The sequence below is a fragment of the Mus pahari genome, chromosome 14 (assembly GCF_900095145.1).
Source record: "Mus pahari chromosome 14, PAHARI_EIJ_v1.1, whole genome shotgun sequence".
Classification (NCBI taxonomy): Eukaryota; Metazoa; Chordata; class Mammalia; order Rodentia; family Muridae; genus Mus; species Mus pahari.
The window spans coordinates 18838168-18859372 of NC_034603.1; the positions used below are offsets into that span (position 1 = coordinate 18838168).

The window sequence follows — 21205 nt, forward strand, 5'->3', positions numbered from 1 at the left end:
CCCCATACTGCTCCCACTCCATCCCCCTCACAACTTAATGTCCTCCATGTTTCACGGTTGTTATTCATAACCCCAGAATCTACATAGTGCTTCCAGTGTGGCATTCTTATTTGGAAAGGAAGGCAAAAGAAGCAGGTGGTGCTGCACAGACACCCAACATCCACTCCATCCCAGGCTTCTCCAAGGAGGTCCCTCTCCTGCCTGCCAGCAGCTGGCTGGCTCAGCCCCAATCCTCCGGTTAGCTGGCTTTTCAAGGAGGATGACGAGACACCTGGACAGCTGTTTTCCGAGCCATCCAGGACAAGGATGATTCTCAAGGAGCAGTGGCCTGGATGCCACGGCTGACCTTTGGAGCTGCCAACCCCACAGACTTCTTATAGGGGGACATATTGTATTTCCCTAGGATGCATATGGGCTGGGTTATTTGTAGTTGGAAGCAATTGAAGAGACCCAGAGGTGTTTCAGGAAGAAAGTGGTAGACCAGTTAGTCCTTTACCCTGGCCCCTTTGAGAAGCCAGACACAGGTAAGTTTAGAGGTATAGACCCTGCCCCAACTGAGCCTAGATGTCATAGCTTGCCACACTCAGGTGTCCCTTTTGAAGTTCTTCCTTGCTCTCTCTCGGCTAGGTTGAGCAGATATGGAAATGCAGTCACAAGTGAACACTGGGCTGTATCATTCCCTGGATTCCTATTGTGTAGATCGAGACTTATTGACCGTGCCTAAATCCCTATTCACCCAGTTTTCAGGCCCTTTCAGTTCCAAGCAGCGCTGATCCCAGTGACCAAGGGACACCTTCCTGTGGAGAATAGCAAGAAGAAAGTGCTGCGTAAACGACACCACCCACGTTCCTCCCTGGCCTGACACAGCTCCCTGTCAGGGTGTGCATGTGGGGGTGGCTTGGGAGGCAACAATAGCGACACTCCCAGAAGGCCACCAGCCACCACTTTCTGTTCAATCAGCGTTCCCCTGACATATTGCTTACCAAAGCCACTCCTGGCCAGAACTCTTCCAGCGCATCTGACGGGGCCACCGCACCTGCTGTTTGCCAGCACTGGAGTTGGATGGAGCTGCTGTCTCCAGAGTCTCCACGACAAGGTCACTAACTCCTCTCACTTGAGACGCTCTGTCCGTGGGTCCCAGTGGGACGGGACGATTCTGAGTCCTTTCCCACAACCCCTGAACTTGAAGGAGGGTTGTAAAACACCATGGCCTGCATCCACTTGGAAGGCCCTGCCAAGGAAGACGACCTTGAAATAGGAGCAGAATGCCTTCTGGGAGCTGCTTTCCATCAGACATCTGTGCATAGGGATGGCTCTCAGAAGGCTCCTGTATCTAAGGAAGTTTGTCCTGGCAGCTGTGATCAGAAAATCCAGGCCAGAGTTGAGAGTTGGGACCCTTCTCTGCAGAGTAACTGAGGGCTGGAGGCTTTTTTTCTTTCATTCTCTCTCTAAACACGATTTTGTTATGTATTTTTATTTTATGTGTATTTTTGCCTACATGTATGTCTGTGTATCATGGGATGCAGTGCCAATAGAGACCAGAGGAGGGCACTGGATTCCCCCTGAAACTGGAGTTATGAGCTGCCATGTGGGTGCTGGAAATTGAACCCAGTCCTCTTGAAGAGCAGACACTGCTCTTAACTGCTGGGCTGTCTCTCCAGCCCCCAAACTTGAACTTGTTGCTTTTGACCTTCCAGCCTCAACCACTGAAGTGCTGGGCGTGGAATTTATGTCGTGCTGGGGGATGGTAGGCCAGCACTCTGCTAACTCAGCCATGTGTGTACACACAGACAGACAGACAGACAGACAGACAGACAGACACACACACACACACACACACACACACACACACACACACACACGAGATAAGCAGTCAGCTGGGACATATCAATAACCCTCAGTCTCCACCAAAAAATGTTGAAATTTGAAGTCTATGTGCCCGGTTCATCGGTAGCATCTTGCAGGGGTGGGTTTCCTGTGAGGACTTCCAGGTGGGCTGGGCTGGTGAAGGGCTTCCCTGTCCCCACTCAGAAGTCTGTCTCAAACTTGCTTCTCAGCTTCAGCACCCCGTTGGGGTGGGCAGTGGTAGCTAGGATCTAGCTCCTCTTCTCGCTTCTCATTTTATTTATTTGGGGACAGTGATTTTTGATTTATGGTGAAATGGAGAGACGCTGGCTCCTGCTTTATTGGCACTGGTTTAAAGTATCCTTCAATTTTTTTTTTTTTTTTGGAAGTAAACTATTAAGTGCTACATAAGGAGGTAGCAGTAGAAGTGGTAGGTGGTAGAAAAAAATAAAGCTGACAATGACCATCCGCACAGCAGGAAGGGGAGGGGGAGGGGAGAGGCCCTGAAGTAGGCGGAGCTACTGGGTTTGCTTCCTTCATCTGGCTCAGAGAATCATAGGCAGATGCTGTCTCCAGCTCACCCAGCCCAGCCCCGGCCTGCCTGTTCCTGTCATCTTCCAGACTCAGTCCACACTTGGGGTGTTCGAGGACACTCTGCTCCGGCACCAGCTCCTTTCTGCCACACTGGGATTCCAGCTCCAACTTTGGGACAAACTGGATCATCAGAGGTTAGAACGATCATGTCTTTAGGGTACATGCGTGGGGAGTGGACCTTCAGCAAACTGACAGATAAATATCCCATTTAATAGTTGTGGCTAAGCAGGAATGTGGGTTCATTTTGGCCACACTTCCCAATTCCTCCAGAAATTTTAGAAATATATTTTTAAAAACTAAAATGTCACAGTTTTATCTTTCTTTCTACCCCCCCTCTTTTGAGGGGTGTTGGTTTTAAGAAAAGATTTCACTCTGTAGACCAGGCTAACCTCAAAGTCATGGCAATCGTCCTGTCTCAGACTTCCTAGTGCTGGAATCACACACATAAGCTGCTGAACCCAATAATCTCATCATCTTCCAGTGTTGACAGATCAAGAAATCACTATTTCTGAAGAGTAGATCCAACCCCAGATGTCCCCAGGAGGCAAGGAAGCCACTGGGTGGTTGTCAGATTACAGTGGTCCATGCCCGCACACCATGTCCCAGGAAGGACAGAACCAAGGATCTGAAGTCACCATTAAAGCCAGTTGTACAAATCATGTAGTTTCCCTCATAAGACCGGGCCCTCCTGTTCATAGGAAGTCATCTCTGGACCTTCTGCTTTAGGCCTTGTCACAGCGGCTTGGGGAAGGGCGAATGGAAGAGCCAAGAGACAGGTGTCTTATCTGAAAGAGCAAAACTAAAAACTGGACGTAACACCGCAAAAATGTTCCAGTACAAGGGGATCTGAAGGAGATACCCAGGAAAACAAGAGTTGGGGGAGTCACTGTGCCCAGGGACAACAGCCTTGGCAGGACAGTGACTCAAGGAAATGGGAGAACCAGGACCCTGATGGAGAGGATGGATCCGGTTGGCAACTGGAACTCAGTAAACTGGCAGGGATGTTTGCCTCTGCCCTTGCACGTTCACTTGGAAAGGGGGAAGAGTGTTCGGGACCGTTTCTGGTGGACACAAGGGCAGACCGTGGCAGGAGACCCACTGAGGCGGCTGAGGTCAGCAACTAAGCTGTGCCCGAAGTTAAGCGAGGGAAGGAAGAGGCTCCATCAGAGGTTGCAATGGAGGGCGTGGAGGGATCCCGAGGTTGATGACCTGGAAGAGGGAGAGAGAGGGGTTGGGGGCTGAGGGAACCTCGTCTTTTAGTGAGGGCAAAAGTTGATCTTTGAGGTAGCCTAGGGGAGTGCTCCGTGGGGGTAAGTACCGACCCACCTCTGGAGCCTCCATCTGGACATAGAAACAGGCTCAGTGTCCTCTCAGACCCTCTTTTCCTTCCCGTGTCTCATCCAACTACAAAGCACAGAACGAGGGTGAGACGGGCCCCTGGAGTCCCAAGGCAGCTGAGTGCGACTCTCACTACAGAGGGCTCTCCGGGTGGGGTGCCACTCCTTCGAGGTGACTTGGGACGCGCGGTGGACTCCCCCTGGCCGGCTTCCAGAGCTTCTCTGCCGCCGCCTCGGGGTGTCTCTGCCTAGCTGCCAGTCGGGAAGCGAGGAGGGGAGCGGGCGGCGGCCGCACCAAGAAGCGCCGGGTCACCGCAGGCTGAGGCGCCCGCCGTCCCCGCCCTCCCCCTCGCTCGCCTTCGCCTCCTCCTCCCGCCTCCCTCGCCCGCTAGCTAGCTCGCTCCTTCGCTCTCCCCGCCTTCCCTCCGCGCTCCCCGCCCTCTCCTGCGCGCCTCGCCTCCTCCGCCCCGCGCCCTGCGGTGCTGCAGCTGCGGGCGGCTCCAGCTGCCCCCAGATGTGGGCTGGGCAGCGCGCGGGGAACTTTCGCGCCGGCTGCGAGTGCGGGGCCCCGGCTGCGGTCGGGCTGCCATGGATCCGCCGGCGGGAGCCGCTCGCCGCCTGCTCTGCCCCGCTCTATTGCTGCTGCTGCTGCTGCCGCCGCCGCCTCTCCTGCTGCTGCCGCCGCCGCCCGCGAGCGCCCGGCTCGTCGCCGCCACCGAGCCCCCAGGTATGTGCCAGCCTGGTCCCCACTTCCCGCAACCCTCCGGCCACACTAACCCGCCCGGCGCGGCCCGCAGACCCCTCCTCAAGCATCGTCCGAGGAGACTTGGGCAAACTCTGTGCGCCGCGCCCGGGGCCAAGTTGGCCAACTTCGGGGCCGGGGCGGTCGCGCAGGGGGCGCACCCCGGATGCCTTGGAACACAAGGAGCCTCGGAGCACTTGCCGCTCTCGGGATGCAGAGTGTGGCGCTGGAGGGCAGGGAAAACCCCGCGGCGGAGCGTGCAGAACCAGCACCAGCGGGTCCGGGGGAGCCAGGGTGAGGCGGCGCCCGGGGACGCTCGGGAGGAGCCGGTGCTGAGCGCGCCGCCTGCGGGCCCTGAGCATTGGTTGGGTTGTCCCGGAGAGGTTCCCCGGAGATTAGTGGGACCCTGCTCCACCTCTCCCGGGCTTAAGTGTACGGGGCGAGGGGGCTGACAGTGAGCTGCCCGAATGCTGGACTGAGGACAGGCCGCCCATGAGAGGGCGAACCTGGTTGCTCCGGAGGCCAATGGTGAGGACATTTGGGCAGCAGGGACCGCTGAAGGGTCAGGGTGCATGAGCAAGGGACCAAGGTGGAATAATTTCCGAGGAGCCCCGTGTCCTACCAAGGACGGTATAAGGAGCGAGGGCACTTTGATGGGGTCGCCCTTTAGGCTAACTGCGAGGTGTCCGAGGAACCTCAATTGGGAATCCACTGGGGCAGCTCTTTTGCTGGCTTGGTCCTCTAGAGGGGACGGCCCGCAGGCGACGTGGTTCCGGACTGGTGGTCCTGTCAACGCCCCTTCCTGGAGGCTTCGTGGTGGAATGTTCCTTCTCTTCAACTGAGGCAAGGGCTGGGGGCGCCGGGCTCCGCAGACAGGCTCAGAGTCTCCGAGGTCTCCGCTAGTCTAACGCCCCTTTCCCTTGCAGGCGGGCCCCCGGGGCAAGGAGCCGAGCGCATCCTGGCGGTGCCGGTGCGCACTGACGCCCAGGGCCGCTTGGTGTCCCACGTGGTGTCTTTGGAGACGGCCGGGGTGGGGGTACGAGCCCGCAGAGCTGCCCCGGACCAGACCTCGGGCTTACCCGGAGGCGCTGCTCAGGACCCTGGAGGACGCCTTTTCTACAACCTCACAGTATTCGGTCGAGACCTGCACCTGCGGCTGCGGCCCAACGCCCGGCTCGTGGCTCCGGGAGCCACCGTGGAGTGGCAGGGTGAGACGGGTGACACCCGAGTGGAGCCCCTGCTTGGGACCTGTCTCTACGTTGGAGACGTGGCAGACTCACCTAAAGCCTCCTCCGTGGCGCTCAGTAACTGTGATGGGCTGGTGAGTACTCTCTTCTAGGGCTCCCTTCTGTTCTGACTCTTGCCTGGGCTTTGGAAACCCATTACTAGGTAGTCTCCTGGGAGGGCGACATAGCCCGCGCTGAGGATCATCTTCTCCTCCACAGTGCTTAGGGAGGCACTCGGCTTGCTGGAGGGGTTGGCGGGAAGGCAAGATTTTTTGATTGGTCAGAGAAAGGGGGACGATTTATGTGAACCCCACCTCCAGCCCCAATGCCAAACTACTTCTGTCTGCTTCTTGCATACAAGCATACGTTTGCCGCCTTGTGTGCCTCTCAGTGTGTGTGTGTGTGTGTGTGTGTGTGTGTGTGTGTGTGTGTGTTTGTGTTTTGGAATGTATGCATCCTTCTTCTTTCTGGGTACCAGTATAGGTGTGTGAATAGGTGAATGTGTGTTATCTCCCAAGCATAGCGATATCCATGGGCTTTGCAAATGTGTGTCAGAGTGACTTTGATCACATGTGTGAGCTTGTGGTGGGCATAGGTGCTGGCAGATTCCTTGCTGCTGTGTGTGCTTACAACAGCCCGAGGAGCAGGTGGTGATGCGGAAATACCCAGCCAGTCCTCTCTGTCCCTTGGCTGACCAGGAACCAGTGATTTTTATACTGTGGTTTCCTGTTGAAGTGGCTATTTGAAAAGTCAGCTTTCTCCCTCTAATTTGAGCCAAGGGGAGCATTTGGCAATGCAGGTCCTAGTGCCCTGTGGGCTGTTTGATGTTGGGGAGCAGCTCCTGGTGAACCGGTACTGGTCCCTTTTGGAACGACCTGGGGCACCCTTTGCGACTAGAGCCCTGAAAAGCTCGATTGTCACTGGGTGTCCCCCAGGACCATGGTTGCCATACGGAGACTCTTGGAGGAAGCCTGGATCAGTGCTCGAGGCAGATGCTGACATTGGTGGTGCTACCCTGCCACCCAGGGGCCTGGCACTGCAGAACCAGTGCCACTTTCCTGTTTTGGATTGAATGCACAGTGGTCAGGCTGGCCCTGCCGGCCAGACATCGGAAGCCGCCCACCGTGGGTTCTGCTCTAATTGCTGCTCAGGGTACTCTGGCTCTGGGCACGTGGCCATGCTTCTAGCCCTGCCAGTCCTGAGCAACACCCGTCCTCAGGGAGCCCAGGTTGGCCCTGCCATCTGCAGAGCCAGCAATTACACCCCAGCTCCACAACCACTGGAGTTCTTTTTATGGACCCACAGGAAACATCACTTGTTGCTTCAGAGAAGTCACTGCCTTTGGTCGGGTTTACTTAGGGACTGAGCGTGTTGCAAATGACTTTTAAGTGTCCTTGGGTTAATTTAGGGCACATTTTTCTCTTCTCTGTTGTCTTCCTTGTGGCAATCCCACAGGCAAGTCACCCGTAAGGGTGCCAGCGAATGTCCTAAACATGAAGGGAGATCAATCACCACTGGGGACTTTGGACAAGGTGGTGGGGTTGGCAGGGATCCTGTCTCTACTCATTAATTCCCACTAGAGCACTGGGCAGTGACACTGCATCATTCATTCACCTCTCAATTCATTTGTTCAGGGATCTCCTTTGGCTATGTTTATTCTTTTCTGCAGGTCAGAGATGTGGCAGGTCCTACCCAGCCGATGGGGGCAGAAGGACACCCAGGTGCTATTTGATGGAGTCTCAGATATTGGGGGAGGGGAGGGGACAGCTTGGCAAGTAGGTGGAGAGCTGGAGTGGTCCTGATGGCTCCTGAGATGAACTGGCTTAGGAGGGGCAAACAGCGGGATGTCACAGGAACGGGACATCTACAGTACAGGCGGGCTCACAAACCTGAGTGGATTCCAGTGCAGTCTGCGGATAACAACCCGACATGGCGGGGCAGGTTCTCCAGGATTCCTTTTCTGATTCCTTCTCTGTCTCTGTCTTCCTTCCTGTCTCTCCTTTTCCGTCCCTTTTCTTCTCCCCACTCTCTTCCCCTCTCCTCCTCTTTCCCTTCTTCTTCTGTCCCTGCCCCTGGTTTTCTACCATGTAATTCATTAACCCTTTAAGTTCCCCCATGCTTCCATGATGGGCTCACTCACTAAGGATTGAGGCTTTACACATGGTGCCTCTGGTCCACGGTGAGGTAGCCTGTACCTGGCACACTAAGTCTGTGAGAGGTTGAGTGACTTGTCCCAGCCATGCAGACAGTGATGGTGTGTGTCTCGCCTAAGGCTGTCTGGCCTCTTTTGCTTCAGTGCTCCCAATTCTGGGGGTGGGGCCATGAAACTTCTGAGATGTAATAAAAGGGATAAAGTGTGCCTTGCCAAGCTTCAACGGGATGTAAGTGGATATATGTTTTTTTTTTTTTAAAGATTTATTTGTTTATTATACGTAAGTACACTATAGCTGTCTACAGACACTCCAGAAGAGGGAGTCAGATCTTGTTACGGATGGTTATGAGCCACCATGTGGTTGCTGGGACTTGAACTCAGGAGCTTTGGAAGAGCAGTCGGGTGCTCTTACTCACTGAGCCATCTCACCAGCCCCAGATATATGTATTTAATGCATTCAGCAGCCCACATCCTTCTCCATGAGGCTACATAGAACCCCTCCTCTGATGATGCACTCTTGATAACTGCCTAGATACGATAAAGGAGGTGAGCCAGGCTGTGCTGGGCAGGCAGCTCCCTAGGAGTCTCACTAAAAACAGAGCCAACTTCAGTGCACCCAAGGTGGTTCCAAGAAGTCTGCAATTATGGTAAACCTTTGGACCACCACTTGAGAAACAAGGGTCTAGACTACATTTTCTCCAAGAATGGTCTTCAGGGTTGTACCTTGAGTTGCTCTGAGCAAGTATGGTTTAGTGGGGGAATTATTTTTTTTTATTATTATTATTTTCTTTATTTACATTTCAAATGCTATCCCGAAAGATTCCCATACCCCTCCCCCCACCTCTGTTCCCCTACCCACCCACTCCCACTACTTGGCCCAGGCCTTGCCTTGTGCTAGGTCATATGGAGTTTGGAAGACCAAGGAGCCTCTATTCTAGTGGGGGAATTATAAATCATACTGGGAAAGTCTTCAGCTGCATTCACCCTAGGAGTGGTGCATACATGTCGCGTGCGTGTGTGCGTGCGTGCGTGCGTGTGTGTGTGAGTGTGTGTGTGTGTGTGTGTGTGTGTGTGTGAGAGAGAGAGAGAGAGAGAGAGAGAGAGAGAGAGAGAGTTCTACAGTAAAGGAGTCTCTCCAATTCTATTTCATCCAACATGCTGGAAGATGCGGCCTATGGCCCCTTTTCTTTGGAGAACACGCCGAGCATCCAAGCACATGTGTGCAGAAACTGTGGTATAGACCGAAAGTTCCAGGGAACAATAGGTGGCATGTATAGACACTCAAGTGGGCCCTCTATCTGCTGTTCAGAAATACATATTTGGTGTATCTGCGTGACTGTTCCTAAGGTCACCCTTCTACTTAAAGGATGAAGGCATCAGTAACTGATGACTGTGGCCACTGCTCTCCTAATCTGTTTAGTACAGTGGGACTCTAATTGAATCTGTCCACTGTATCTATCAGTTGCGTGACAGAGAGTCCAAGTCAAGTCAGTTTCAACAGAAAGGGGAGCTTATTAGCTCACAGGGTGACAGATCTTCAGGTGTGACTTGTTAGGACCTCTGCTGTCTCTTCCATCAGTGTCCTATGGGCTGCTTTGACTTTTCCGCTGTAGTCCCTCTTGTGACTCAATAGGCCACTGTGCAGCAGCACCAGGCCACTTCCTTTTGTAAATTATACTCTGGTTCCTTTCAGGTAGCATGATCTTAACAGGGTTGTTTGCAGGTGACATAGGGCTGAGAGTAAGCGGTACCATTCTACTCCCTGAAGCCACTTGAGAGTGTCCTGGCCAGAAATGAGCGCCCTGGGCCAGCCAAGAGACAAATTCTACTGGGGTTTGTTAAAGGCACACGATGTACTCCACAAAGATCCGAGTCATAAGCTGTGCTGCACACGTGTCCCCAGCCACACAGATAGGTTCCTTGCTTGTCACTGGCTAGAAGCACCTCATCTTTATATACTGGGTGTGGGGTAGGGGTGGAGGGAGATTGATGGTGATAAATTTTTTTCTTTTCGCAGTGAATAAGGAAAAAAATGCGTAGGGAATATATATCACGTTGCTATGGAAGGATTTTCTGGTGTTTCTTGGGTTACACAGCAGGCGAGCTAATTCACACCAGTTTTACACATTCCCAGAAAAGAAGCCTGCAGGTATGGAAAGTATGATGGTGAATGACAGTTTGGTGCAGTCCTACTAGGTGCAGGGCTTACCTGCTAAGCATCTACCGACACAGCATATGCACTATGTCTCATTGTCTCCTGGCTACAGATGAGTAAACCAAGCCCCCCAAAGCTGAGAGAGCCTGCTTGTTACGATCTTGGAAGCCAGCATCAAAACCTGTACCTGTCTAATACCAGGTCTCCCTCACTACATTCTATTTTTCTTCATGTTTGTATTTACACACCAACAACGCAATGATAACGATAGTAACAGAACTGCATCCTAAAAGCATTTCTCATCTTTCCTATTTTGTTTCCCAGAGGCCTGAGTCAGCTCACTGACCACTGTCGATGTGAGTGAGGGGGGGATGGGCACATGACCGGCACATCGACTGTCCAGGGGTCTACTCTGAGCTGGAGCTCCTCCTGGGTGGGTGTCTTGACTCCTCAATGGTGAGTGGGGACAGTGGGGACTCTAGAAGGATGGAAGCCACTCTCGCTCGCTACTCCTCCCTTCCATTCAGAAGGACAGGTGGATGGCTGTGGTCTGATGTGCCTGGCTGGACAAGAGCACCGCTAACAGCCCACTGGCTCGTCTGGCGTAGGCTCTGACCTCTGCAGCCTTCTAGATCAGCCAGGTTCAGTTCCGGGCCTTGAGAGAGGAGGTGTCCATCATTTCGTAAGGGCTCATTACAAGCTCCCCGATGTGTCTGCCCAAGCTTCTGTAGTAAGTACAGCTAAGGTCTTGTGGCAAGAGGAAGTCCCTGTTTTGGGGACCTGAACATCTTTCCTTGGGATTTTCTGTTCGGCTACCATCCTGGCCAGACCTTTGGGATCCCTAAAAGTCACAAAGAAAAAGTGATGTCACATGCTGGGCTCAGTCAGGCCAAGTGCTAGGGTAGGGAGGGTCCTATCACTGTCTGCTGGGAACAAGGGCTGGTCCTTATGAGGGAATATTACTTCCTTCCATCCTGCCTTAGTACTGCCTGGACATCAGTGAGTCCACAGCTGGGGAACCAAAGAGGTACCCTAAGTCAGAGCAGAGGCACTTGCTTGGCCAGTACTATGAGTGACCCATCCCACCACCTAGAGTGGCTCCTGCCTCCTGTCCAGCCTGTCACCTGATCTAAGACTTACTGAGCTAAAATGAAGGAAGACCACCTAACATTGGATGGAACAAACGAGAGATATTATGAGTCTAGTGATTTGAAGGTTCCGAGGAATGTTGGCTTCAGGCTTGGCTGGATCCAACTCATTCAGTCTCTCAGCTCCTCCTTCTTGCTGTGTACTTTAGAAGGCTCTTCTCCCCTCACCCCGTGGGGAGGCCATCGTGGGGAGGCCATCGTGGGGAGGCCATCGTGGGGAGGCCATCGTGGGGAGGCCATCATGGGGAGGCCATCGGCAGCCCCAGGTTCGTTTGTAACACTGTGATGTGGAACTGGAAAGCACCTCCTGCTGCAACAGAGGTGTCTCACGAGCTGGGTGGTTCGTGGGAACAAACCAGTCTCCCTTCTCTTCTCCAGACACCGCCTTCCACTGAGGCAGGGGTCATAGGCTTGTTAGAGACCCCCAGACCTCATCCCAGTCCTGCACTGGCCCTTGGGGTAGCCAGGCCTATTGCACACTGAAGCTTAGTGGGGGTATGGATGGGTACAGTGGCAGATGATGAATGCAAGAGCATAGAACACACCCAGGAGCAGCTTCAGTGAGCTAGTTCAGATCGTTGGGTACAGGGAGGGCTATTTATGCTCCTGGGGAGGTGGCCAGCATCTCTGGGGCAGGGTGTGTGTGGCCATGCACCATTGGTCAGGGCAGGGGTGCTGGAAGATGCTTCATCTACATACTCAGTGGCTGGCGGGTCCAAGGGGGGGGGACCTTATAAGGCCAAACAAGAAGTGAGGCCTGATAACTGCAGGGGTAATAAATTCCTGCTAGGGTTGATGGTGAAGGAGCTGGCACTATGGCTCTAGGTTGGGAGGCAGAGGTAGCCAACCCCTGCCACCCTCACATCCGAGGTATCCCGATAGGAACACCCTCAACCCTCCTTCCATAACCCTGGGCCATTATGGATCCACACTCCATGGTGGACCTATGCACCACACCAGATTGCAAGCTGCTGTCCTTCTCCGGTGCTCCTCTGTTGCTTCTGATTGGTCTTGTCCTAGCATCCCAGCAACGCTTCCTCCATCCAGCTGCCAGAGCAGATTTTACAAACCACACGTCAAAATCTGTTACTCCATCGCTTCTCATGGCTCTCCAATCAAAACAACCCTAACCCACTGGCCTGATAGCAAAGGCCCCGCCCCTGCGGACTGGGCCTGGCCAATCCTGGCTGGGCTTGTTTTTCCTCCACCACTGGGGACTCAGGACCTTGGCATAGGCTGTTCCTTCTCCAGGGCCATCCTCACTGCCTTTCGTTCCTTGCTTTTCTTTGTAGGCTTTAGCTGAATGGCTCTTTGTCTCTGGAGCGACCCTGAACACATATGTATCATGTCCCACTTCGTGCGTCTTGGCAACTTGCAGTCTGACTGTTCCTGGCTATGTCTACAGGGTTCAGCTCTAGACTGGGTGGGGTCAGATGGGGGCTGGGAAGAGACTTGTCCAGGAAGTGGGATCTGGAAGCCCTGGGCAGGGAAAGGGGTGACACTTCTACAGAGATCCAGTGCTCCCCCTTGGCCTCCTCCGATGTCAACCACATGGCGTCTGTCTTCAGGAATGGAGCCTCTGAATGGCGGCAACTCTGTCACTTCATCTCCAGGAAAGCACTTGTGCACATCCATTGTAGTTTTGCATGGTTTTCTGGCCCTGCAAAATTGATTTCATACCTCCTGGTTTAAATCAAGTCGAACAAGGAAAGGGAGTACCTGTTAGATATCGATGGGAAAGACTTTGGGACATAGGCTCAGGGAACTACTCGGCTCTGCCAACTTCTCTCCAAGGGAGTTCATGGACCGCACAGTGGGACCAGCCACACTCTCCAGGAAGGCCACTGAAGTGAGCTGGAGCCCAGGGAGACTGTTCGCTCAGGCCATCTTAGGTCATGATGCTTTCCCAGCACTGCCCATCACTGTGCGGTCACGAGTATTCCTGGTGCTGGTGGATAAAGATTTCTGCTATCCATTTAGAAAGTTCCCCCTGCCCACAGCTGTCCCTATCCCCCATGTCCCTAACCACTGGTGAGTGATGAGAGTGGAAACAGCTAGGTCTTCACTCAGGCCTGCTGTGAGTGGCACAAGTATTGTGACTGCCTGGGACTCATCTGTTTTGAGTCTCCCAGACATGCGAGGGCCTGGCACAGCACTCCTGGCACAGCACTGAAGTTGGCTTTGCCTTGTGGTGGCCTAAATCATGACCTAGAACATTTCACTCTGGCCTCTGTGGGGATGAATATATGTGGAGCCCCTTCTGGGAACCTGGATCAACGTGGAAGGACAGGTGCATCATTCTATACCCCTAACTTCTTCTGTGGCGGGGAAACCCTGGAAGTTTCTGAGTATAGATATGCGTATATATGTATCTTGCCATAGAGACCTTGTGTATATGAATGTGTGTACCTAACCATGGAGACTATATGTTGCATGTATTCATGTCTTACATGTGGGAGCTTGCACACACAGATGTGTGCTTACACGTGAGTAAAGTTTTCAAGTGAGTGTGCATATAATTACATGTGTGCATTCAAGGGTATGTGTGCCTCTGGATGCATGTGTGTATATGCATGTGTGCATTCTTAGCAGAGATTTCCTCCTGGAGAAGGTCCTCAGGTGGGGTGGAGGTACTGGGGGACAACTCCAGCACCTTGAATTCCAACATTGCTTTATATCACCCCCTCCTCCACTGGCAGGGGCTGTGGGATGGGAAGGCCAGGTAGGAACCTCTCACTCTGCTGCATATGCTTTATATTAAATGTCAGCTGCTCACCGACTCTGCAGTGCTGCCATTAATATGGAGAAGTTATTACCAAGCCTAGAGCTGGCTCCTCGGGCTCATCCATGAATTTCAATTACACTGACATCGACTTCAGGGTGGGTGAGTGGGGTGTACAGCTTCCCACTTGCTGGCAAAGGAAACTCGGGCATCCAGGATCATGGATATTGTATCGCCAGGAGGCCAGGCAGTTTCTGCCTGCTCTGACCCGATCCTAACATTTACATAGTTAACCAGGATGTATGAGCTTAGCATGTGGACTGGGGGTTGTTACAGGATCAGCTGTGCTCAGCAAAGCTTTGCAGCCTGGCAGAGGCTCTGACACTGTGAAACTCAGTTGATCACGTTACAAAATGGGACCCCATCAATACCCATCGCACTGGGTGTTGGAAGATGGGTGCACTGTGATCATGCAGCCCAGGCTCAGGGTTCAGCGTTTTTTCCAGTTCTTTGAGTCTCATTGTGTAGCTCTATCAAGACTAGAACGTTTCTGTGTATGTCAGATAAGCCTCAGACCTGCAACGCTCATCCTCCTGGGATTTCAGGCGCTGGGATTATGAGAGTCTGCCATGACACCCGGCTGCAATATGGTACCTAAATCATGCTCTTCCCTTGACTTCTCACAGTCCCAATTCATGCGACTAACTGTCCTCATCACCGTGAATGAGGCATTTCTTCCACCTGGAGCTTTTTGGCATGAGTCATGGCGAGCAAGTGTAGTCTGGCTTCATCCACTTCTGAGTGTTTTCTTCTCTTGGAGAAAGTATAGATGGTGTTGTGACCATCAATAGCCACATCTATTGACACTGCTCTTTTCAGCCTATATCCTTTTTGCCATCATCTTGAGTGGCAGGAGGTCTCAACCCAGACAAATGTTAACCTCAGAGGTACCCAGTCAAAGTGACAGCAATAGGAGCTACCAACGCCGAGCTGGCACGTGCTTAGCAATGCTAGCCTCTGTGGTGACCCACTGGTTTTGTCATGACCTAGGAGGTAGTGTATGTGAAAAATGTGCCTTAAAAATGTTTCTTCTTATAGTTCTACAAATGTGGTTTGCTGTCGGTGAAGGTGATGATGGCCATAATGATGATGGCGGTGGTGATAGTGGTGTTAGAGATAATGGTGATGGTGATGATTCAGTGGGCGTGGTAGTGATGATGATGGTGATGATTATGGTAGTGATGGGCATGATGGTGATGGTAGTGATGGAGATATGAGTTTGGGATGAGGGTGATAGGGTGTAAGTTATGGGGCTGATGGGGACAGGGATGGGGCTAGGGGTTGCTGGGGTTATGGAGGTGATGTTAATGATAGATGGAGATGGGGATAGGGACGATGGTGGTGGTGATGGTGATGACAGGGATGGTACTGATGGGAATCATGATGGCGGTGGAGAAGCAACTAATGGCTCCAAGGCCCGGAGAGCTGATACACAGATTTCACACAGAGGACATGCAGAGAAGCAGCAGGGCCTAGACTGAGCTAGAGGGGTCATCTGTAGATAGCTCCATGAACATGAATTCAAGGATTCATCTTTGAACTCAGGTACTTCTTATTTGAAAGCAGATCATAGGGAAATGGGTATATTGGTATTTTATGCAAGTTTGTTCAAGTCTCAGCAGTAGCCAGCTTGCTTGTCACAGAGCTTCTAGGGGCACAATGAAAAGAGCTGAGGACACAAGACAACAGTTGTGTGCCATTTGAGGGTAAGGATTCCTTCCAAGAGCAGTGTCATCGGGTGATTTTGTTGCACGAATATCATATGCTAAGCTGGCTATGACTCCACCAGGCTATAGAATCTTAAAGGGCCACTGTTGAGCCTGTGATATAACATTGGCCAACACAGCATTGCATGGCTCGTTACATACGTTGTGTGTATCTGTTGGTGTGTGTGCACGAGATGATGCCAGGTGTCTTCCTTGGTAACTCCATTTTAATTTTTGAGGCAGGGTACGTCAGAGAACCCGGAAGGCATCACTCACTGATTCAGACACACTGGTTGGCTGGAGAGTCTGCATGTCTCCTCCTCCCCAGTGCTGGGCTCACGGGTGCATGCTTCTTAAACATGGGCACTGGGGATTCAAACCCAGGTCTTCATGCTTGTGAAGCGAGCATGTTACCAATTGCACCATCTTCCCAGATGTTCTATTTATTTTTTATTGTTTTGATAGACTTCACCCCAAACACCAGTTGGTAATAGAAAATCCTCAAGTTAAGCAATACCAAGATGAACTCCACTTTTTCCCCTGGCTGTCTGTTCTAATAACCATACTGTCCATTATTAGAGTTTCAGATACCAAAGGGGTTTAGTGCTTGGATGCTGCACTGTCCAGTACATTAGCCACAGGGCACACGAGCTTCCTAAACATCTGAAATGCCATTGGTCTGTACCGAGAGGCACTGTGCCTGTAAACTACATTACAAACTGGAGTTCCAAGACTTAGCACATCTTCTGCCCTTGAAAAACATAAAACATTTCACAGATTTTCTGTGTGTGTGTGTTGTTGTTGTTGTTGAGTGTTGAATCAAGGGTTTCATGCGTGTCAGGCAAGTACTTGGTCTTTGAATTATATCCCATTCCTCATAGATAGACTTAAAGTATGGAATATACATTTCAAATAATACATTTTGAATATACAGGGTGTCTTAGGATTTCCATTGCTGTGGAGAGATACCATGACCCAGGCAGCTTTTATAAATGCCACCATTTCATTCAGGCCGCCTTACAGTTTCAGAGGTTCAGTCCACTATCATGGTGGGAAGCATGGCAGCGTGCAGGCAGACAAGGTGCTGGAGGAGATAAGAGTTCTACATCTTGATCCAAAGGCAACCAGGAGGCAGCTCTCTTCCACACTGGGTAGAGCTTGACGTTAGAGGAGATCTCGAAGTCCACCTGCACAGTGACACACTCCCTCCAACAAGGCCATGCCCCCGAATAGTACCACGCCCCACGGGCAAGGCATTCAAACATGGGGGCCAAACATATTTAAATCCGCACACTGGGTTAAACAAAATGTCGTTTGTGTTTCTTCCTTTTCCTTTTGAAACCCTGGGCACCTATCAGAGGCAGTTCAGTCAATAAAGGGCTCACCATGGCGAGAACCTTGAGTTTGAAAGTCCAGTTCCCACGTGGAAAGCCAGGCTTAGAGAGACATGCTATGTCGGGAGCCAGGAGGACCCTTAGGGCTTGCTGGATAGTTAGAATAACTAAATTGGTGAGCTCCAGGTTCAGTCTCACGCGCGCCTGTGCGCGTGTGTGCGCGCGCGCACGTGTGTGTAGACACACACACACACACACACACACACACACACACACACGCAGAGTCACGAAGCCAGTTTTTCGGTTCCGTTCAGGAACAGGTGGCTGGCCACATCTGTTTATTCTTTCCAGTGAATTTCAGAGTTATTTTGTCAGATTCAACAATCTCTTGTGAATTTGATTGACATTAAATTAAACTTAAAAACTAATTAAAGGAGGAGTTGACACAATGTGTCGTATTTGCTGGGAACACAGTGTGTCCCTCAGTTCACGTAATTCTGTTTCCATGCTGCTTAGTAAAGTATCATACATTTTTTTGCACACAGTTCATTTCTTTTTTTAGAAATCAGGGTTATTTCAAGGATTTTTGTTTTCTTTCCGCCCTTGCAAATTGAAATCCCCCCCCCTCAGTTGCTGCTTTTTATAAACTTATCTTTCATCAAGCGGCTTGATGCATTAATTCCAGCTGATCTCTGTGGACTCCCTCAGGTTTCTAGGTACACAGTTGTACTGCCTGGAAACGGTGATTTTGCGATTCTCATTTCCAGTCCGCACTGTCTAGAACCTTCAGTGATGTTAAGCAGTGGCTTGCTTGGTGCACCCTCCTTTGTGCCTGACTATTGGGAACGCCCCTGGCGGTTCTCTGCTTAATGTAATGCTTGCTTGAGGATTAAGATGGATTTTGTGTGAAGGCAATATCCTCTGAATTCCAGTTTCCTAAGATCCCATTTTTATCAGCAAAGGAGCAGAAATTGAGATAAAATGTCTTAGCACACTGTCCCCCGAGCTAGTGATGTTACCGTTACGAGTTGTTGGGGGTGGGTGGTCTCAGCCTGGGAGTTACTGCCAGTTCACAGTTGTCGATTCTGCTAATCCCGAATCTCGACCCAGTCCCCATTTACAGCAACTGAACCCACTCACAGGAAGCCTTTGCCAGGAGTAGGGGATACTTTCCCAAAGCAGGTGGAATAGGTGTCTTCCAGCCTTATGGCTTCTGATGGGATAGAGCCATTGTCTTCTTAATTGAACATCTTCCCCTCCCAACCCCAAAATGACATGTCTCTCCTCCTCTCTGAAGGACCCCTGGTTCTACCCAGCTCCCCCGTAGAGAAGTCTAGTTCCAACCTGCTTAGATGCAGTTTATTTAGCCTTCCCTCTCCTTGGCTACAAACACTTCTCACCTCTCACAAGCTTCCAGGATAGACTTCCCGAAAACAGTTTCCTGGTGCTGGCAATCTGTGAACAGTCCTGCAGAGAATAAAATCGTTTTGCCACGGTGGGGTCTGCCTGTCTGCTCATGACTGGCATGGGATTTGGGAGGCTTTGAACAATACCATGTCTAGGCTGTACCTTGAGGTTCTGGAGTCTGTATTTGTCACAAGCCACACAGGAGAGTCTTATGGGTCCCTATGGGCCAGAGAAAGACAATGGGTTGAAGGTCTAGAGGGAATCAAAGTGGAAGTCTGGCTTTCTTCTTGCTTGTTTGTGACTCTGTTTCTCCATTGAGGCTGTCTGCCTTCGGTGGTTTGAATGAGATGTTTCTTCTTAGTTTCAGGTATTTGAATGCTCGGTTTCCAGCTGGTGGCACCATTGGGGCAGGTTTCGGGGGGTATAGCCTTGCTAAAGGAAGCATGCCACTAGAAGCAGGATTTGAGGTCTCAAAGCCTCTTGCCCAGGACACCTGCTCTGCTTTGCAGTTTGTGGTTCGAGCTATGAGCCCTCAGCTTCCTGCTCTGGCCTCCACACCTTCACTTTGCCATCTTGAATCCTTGCCCTCCAGAACTGTAAATCCCAATAGATTTACCTCATCTACAGGGTGCCTTGGTCATGGTGCCTCAGGACAGTAATAGAAGAGTAATGGATTGCTGCCTCGTGTCCTGGAGGAGCAAAGGGGAAAAGGCTGGCTGTTCTTGCTGAGAATGTCAACATATCAGAGGTGGATTAGGACAGAAAAACCCGATGACTTCTGGGGGTCTCTTACCTGGGAGCTCTGAGCCCTGCCAAGGGAGACATCTACAGTGATGTGGTTGTCTCAAAGGCTGTGTGCAGTCGAGAGGAGCTAACAGGTAGGTTGACAGGAGATGGGGCAGCGACTGGTGCTTGGTGCTGGGCTAGTTGTATCCAGAGCTTCTGGACATCCCAGGGTACTAAGTACTGACCCTGGGGCTATGGTGTGGTCCTCCCCTCTCTCACATCCCCAGGCCCTAGGAGGCTCCATCCCTTCTCTGAACTCAAGAGTGGGCATGTTGGGGCTGGAGAGATGGCTCAGCGGTTAAGAACACTGACTACTCTTCCAGAGGTCCTGAGTTCAATTCCCAGCAACCACATGGTGGCCCACAACCATCTGTAATGGGATCCAGCGCCCTCTTCTGGTGTGTCTGAAGACAGTGACACTGTACTCACATACATTAAATAAATAAAGTAAACCTTAAAAAGAAAAATGAGTGGGTCCCTTCCATTAGTTTGAACTTCACAGTTGTGAGCCTGGATCTCAAGGCAGCATGGATTTGTCACAGGCTGGATTGTGAGGGAGTGCACATGAGGTTGTTCTTTATCCTACTTCCTGACTCAGAACTCTGTAATTTCCGGAGTGATAAGGGGCGACGGGAACATCTTTTATTATAATTATTCTAAGACCTGATCTTGGTGGTTTCTTCACAGAACAGCTTCTAAGAGTCCTGGAATCAGCGGAGGGATAAGATTGTCTTTTGTGTGCTAATGAGATGTCTGGTGGCTGACTCCCTCACATAGCTTCAGATGGGGAGCTGGTTGTGACAGTGCCAGGACAGGATTGGGGGGGGGGAGTTGATTTTAGCTCCACTACTCTGTGCTACGAATCCTCTGTGGGGCTGGTCCAGCTTCGTGGGGCAGCGGCACGGACAGAAACTTCTCTCCCCTCCCAACATCTGGCTGGTTAAGAATAAGTGAAATACTTTACCAGGCCCTGCGAACCTTTCTTGCAACCTAATCCATTTAAGTTGTCACAGGAGTTCTGTAACCCCGCAGCTCCACTAGCGTCTGAAGGAACCAGTTTTGTGGGACCCGATCCCCTGAATAGTCAAGCTCAATCCTTACCAGATGTGCTCAACACCCAGAGAGTTGGAGGGCCCATGGATGAGAGGGAGACGGCTACACATTGGGTGTCAGAAGTGTTGTGAGTCAAAGCGAATCCTGGAAGAGATGCTCACAGCCTGGTGCTGTGACAGAGGGTAGGTAGTCCCAGGCCAGCCCCAGATACATCAGCGCTCTCTCTCTCTCTCTCTCTCTCTCTCTCTCTCTCTCTCTCTCTCTCTCTCTCTCGGTGGGGTGAGGAGGAGAGGGGAGCTGGGTAGTGCTGGGTCCTAGCTCTCACCCCCCCTCCTTCCTTTCTTCCTCCTTTCCCCCTTCCTGTTCTCCTCCCTTCTTTCTCTTATTCCTTCTGTTATTCCCTCTTTCCCCTTCCAACTCATTTCCCTTTTCCTCTCTTCCCACCCTCACTCCTTCCTGCTTTCTCTCCCCCCTTTCTCCATCTTCCTTTCCCCACATTCCTCCATCCTGGATTCCTTTATTATGGGGTGGGACACCCTTTAGGGTTGGGGGCCCCCCCATCACAGGCTGCTCACTCCTACCCCGGTCTGCGTTTATACCTTCCTGAATACACGTCAGCCTCCAGGAGTCCTGGTCCTCCTATCGTGGGCCCCCAGTTCTCATGGGTACTACAAAGAGCAACGTCCATGTGCTGAGAGGGACTCAGGTTTGGAAAAAGAGGAGTGACAGACCAGAATCCCAGAGTCTGGACTCTTCCTCCACAACTGGAACTTGAGCAGATCCTTGAGCTCCTAGGTGGTGCACATCACCTCTGCCTTGCACAGGAGCGGGGTTTATTTGCTGTCCAGATGTGGTGGCTGGAGTTTGCAACTTGACACAAACGTATATGTATCTGGGAAGAGGAAACTGAATTGAGAAAACATCTCCATAAGATTGGC

At 51.7% G+C, this 21205-nt stretch overlaps 1 protein-coding gene across 1 annotated transcript in view; it reads left to right on the forward strand.

Annotated features, from left to right (window-relative positions):
- The first annotated feature begins 4270 nt into the window (after positions 1-4270).
- The window catches only part of Adamts2 (ADAM metallopeptidase with thrombospondin type 1 motif 2), a 211028-nt gene continuing 194093 nt past the window's right edge, over positions 4271-21205 (forward strand). The window contains exons 1-2 of the mRNA XM_021213198.2: positions 4271-4503; positions 5445-5839. Coding sequence (XP_021068857.1) covers positions 4365-4503; positions 5445-5839 — 534 coding nt within the window. The 5' untranslated portion in view covers positions 4271-4364. The remainder of the gene's footprint in view (positions 4504-5444; positions 5840-21205) is intronic.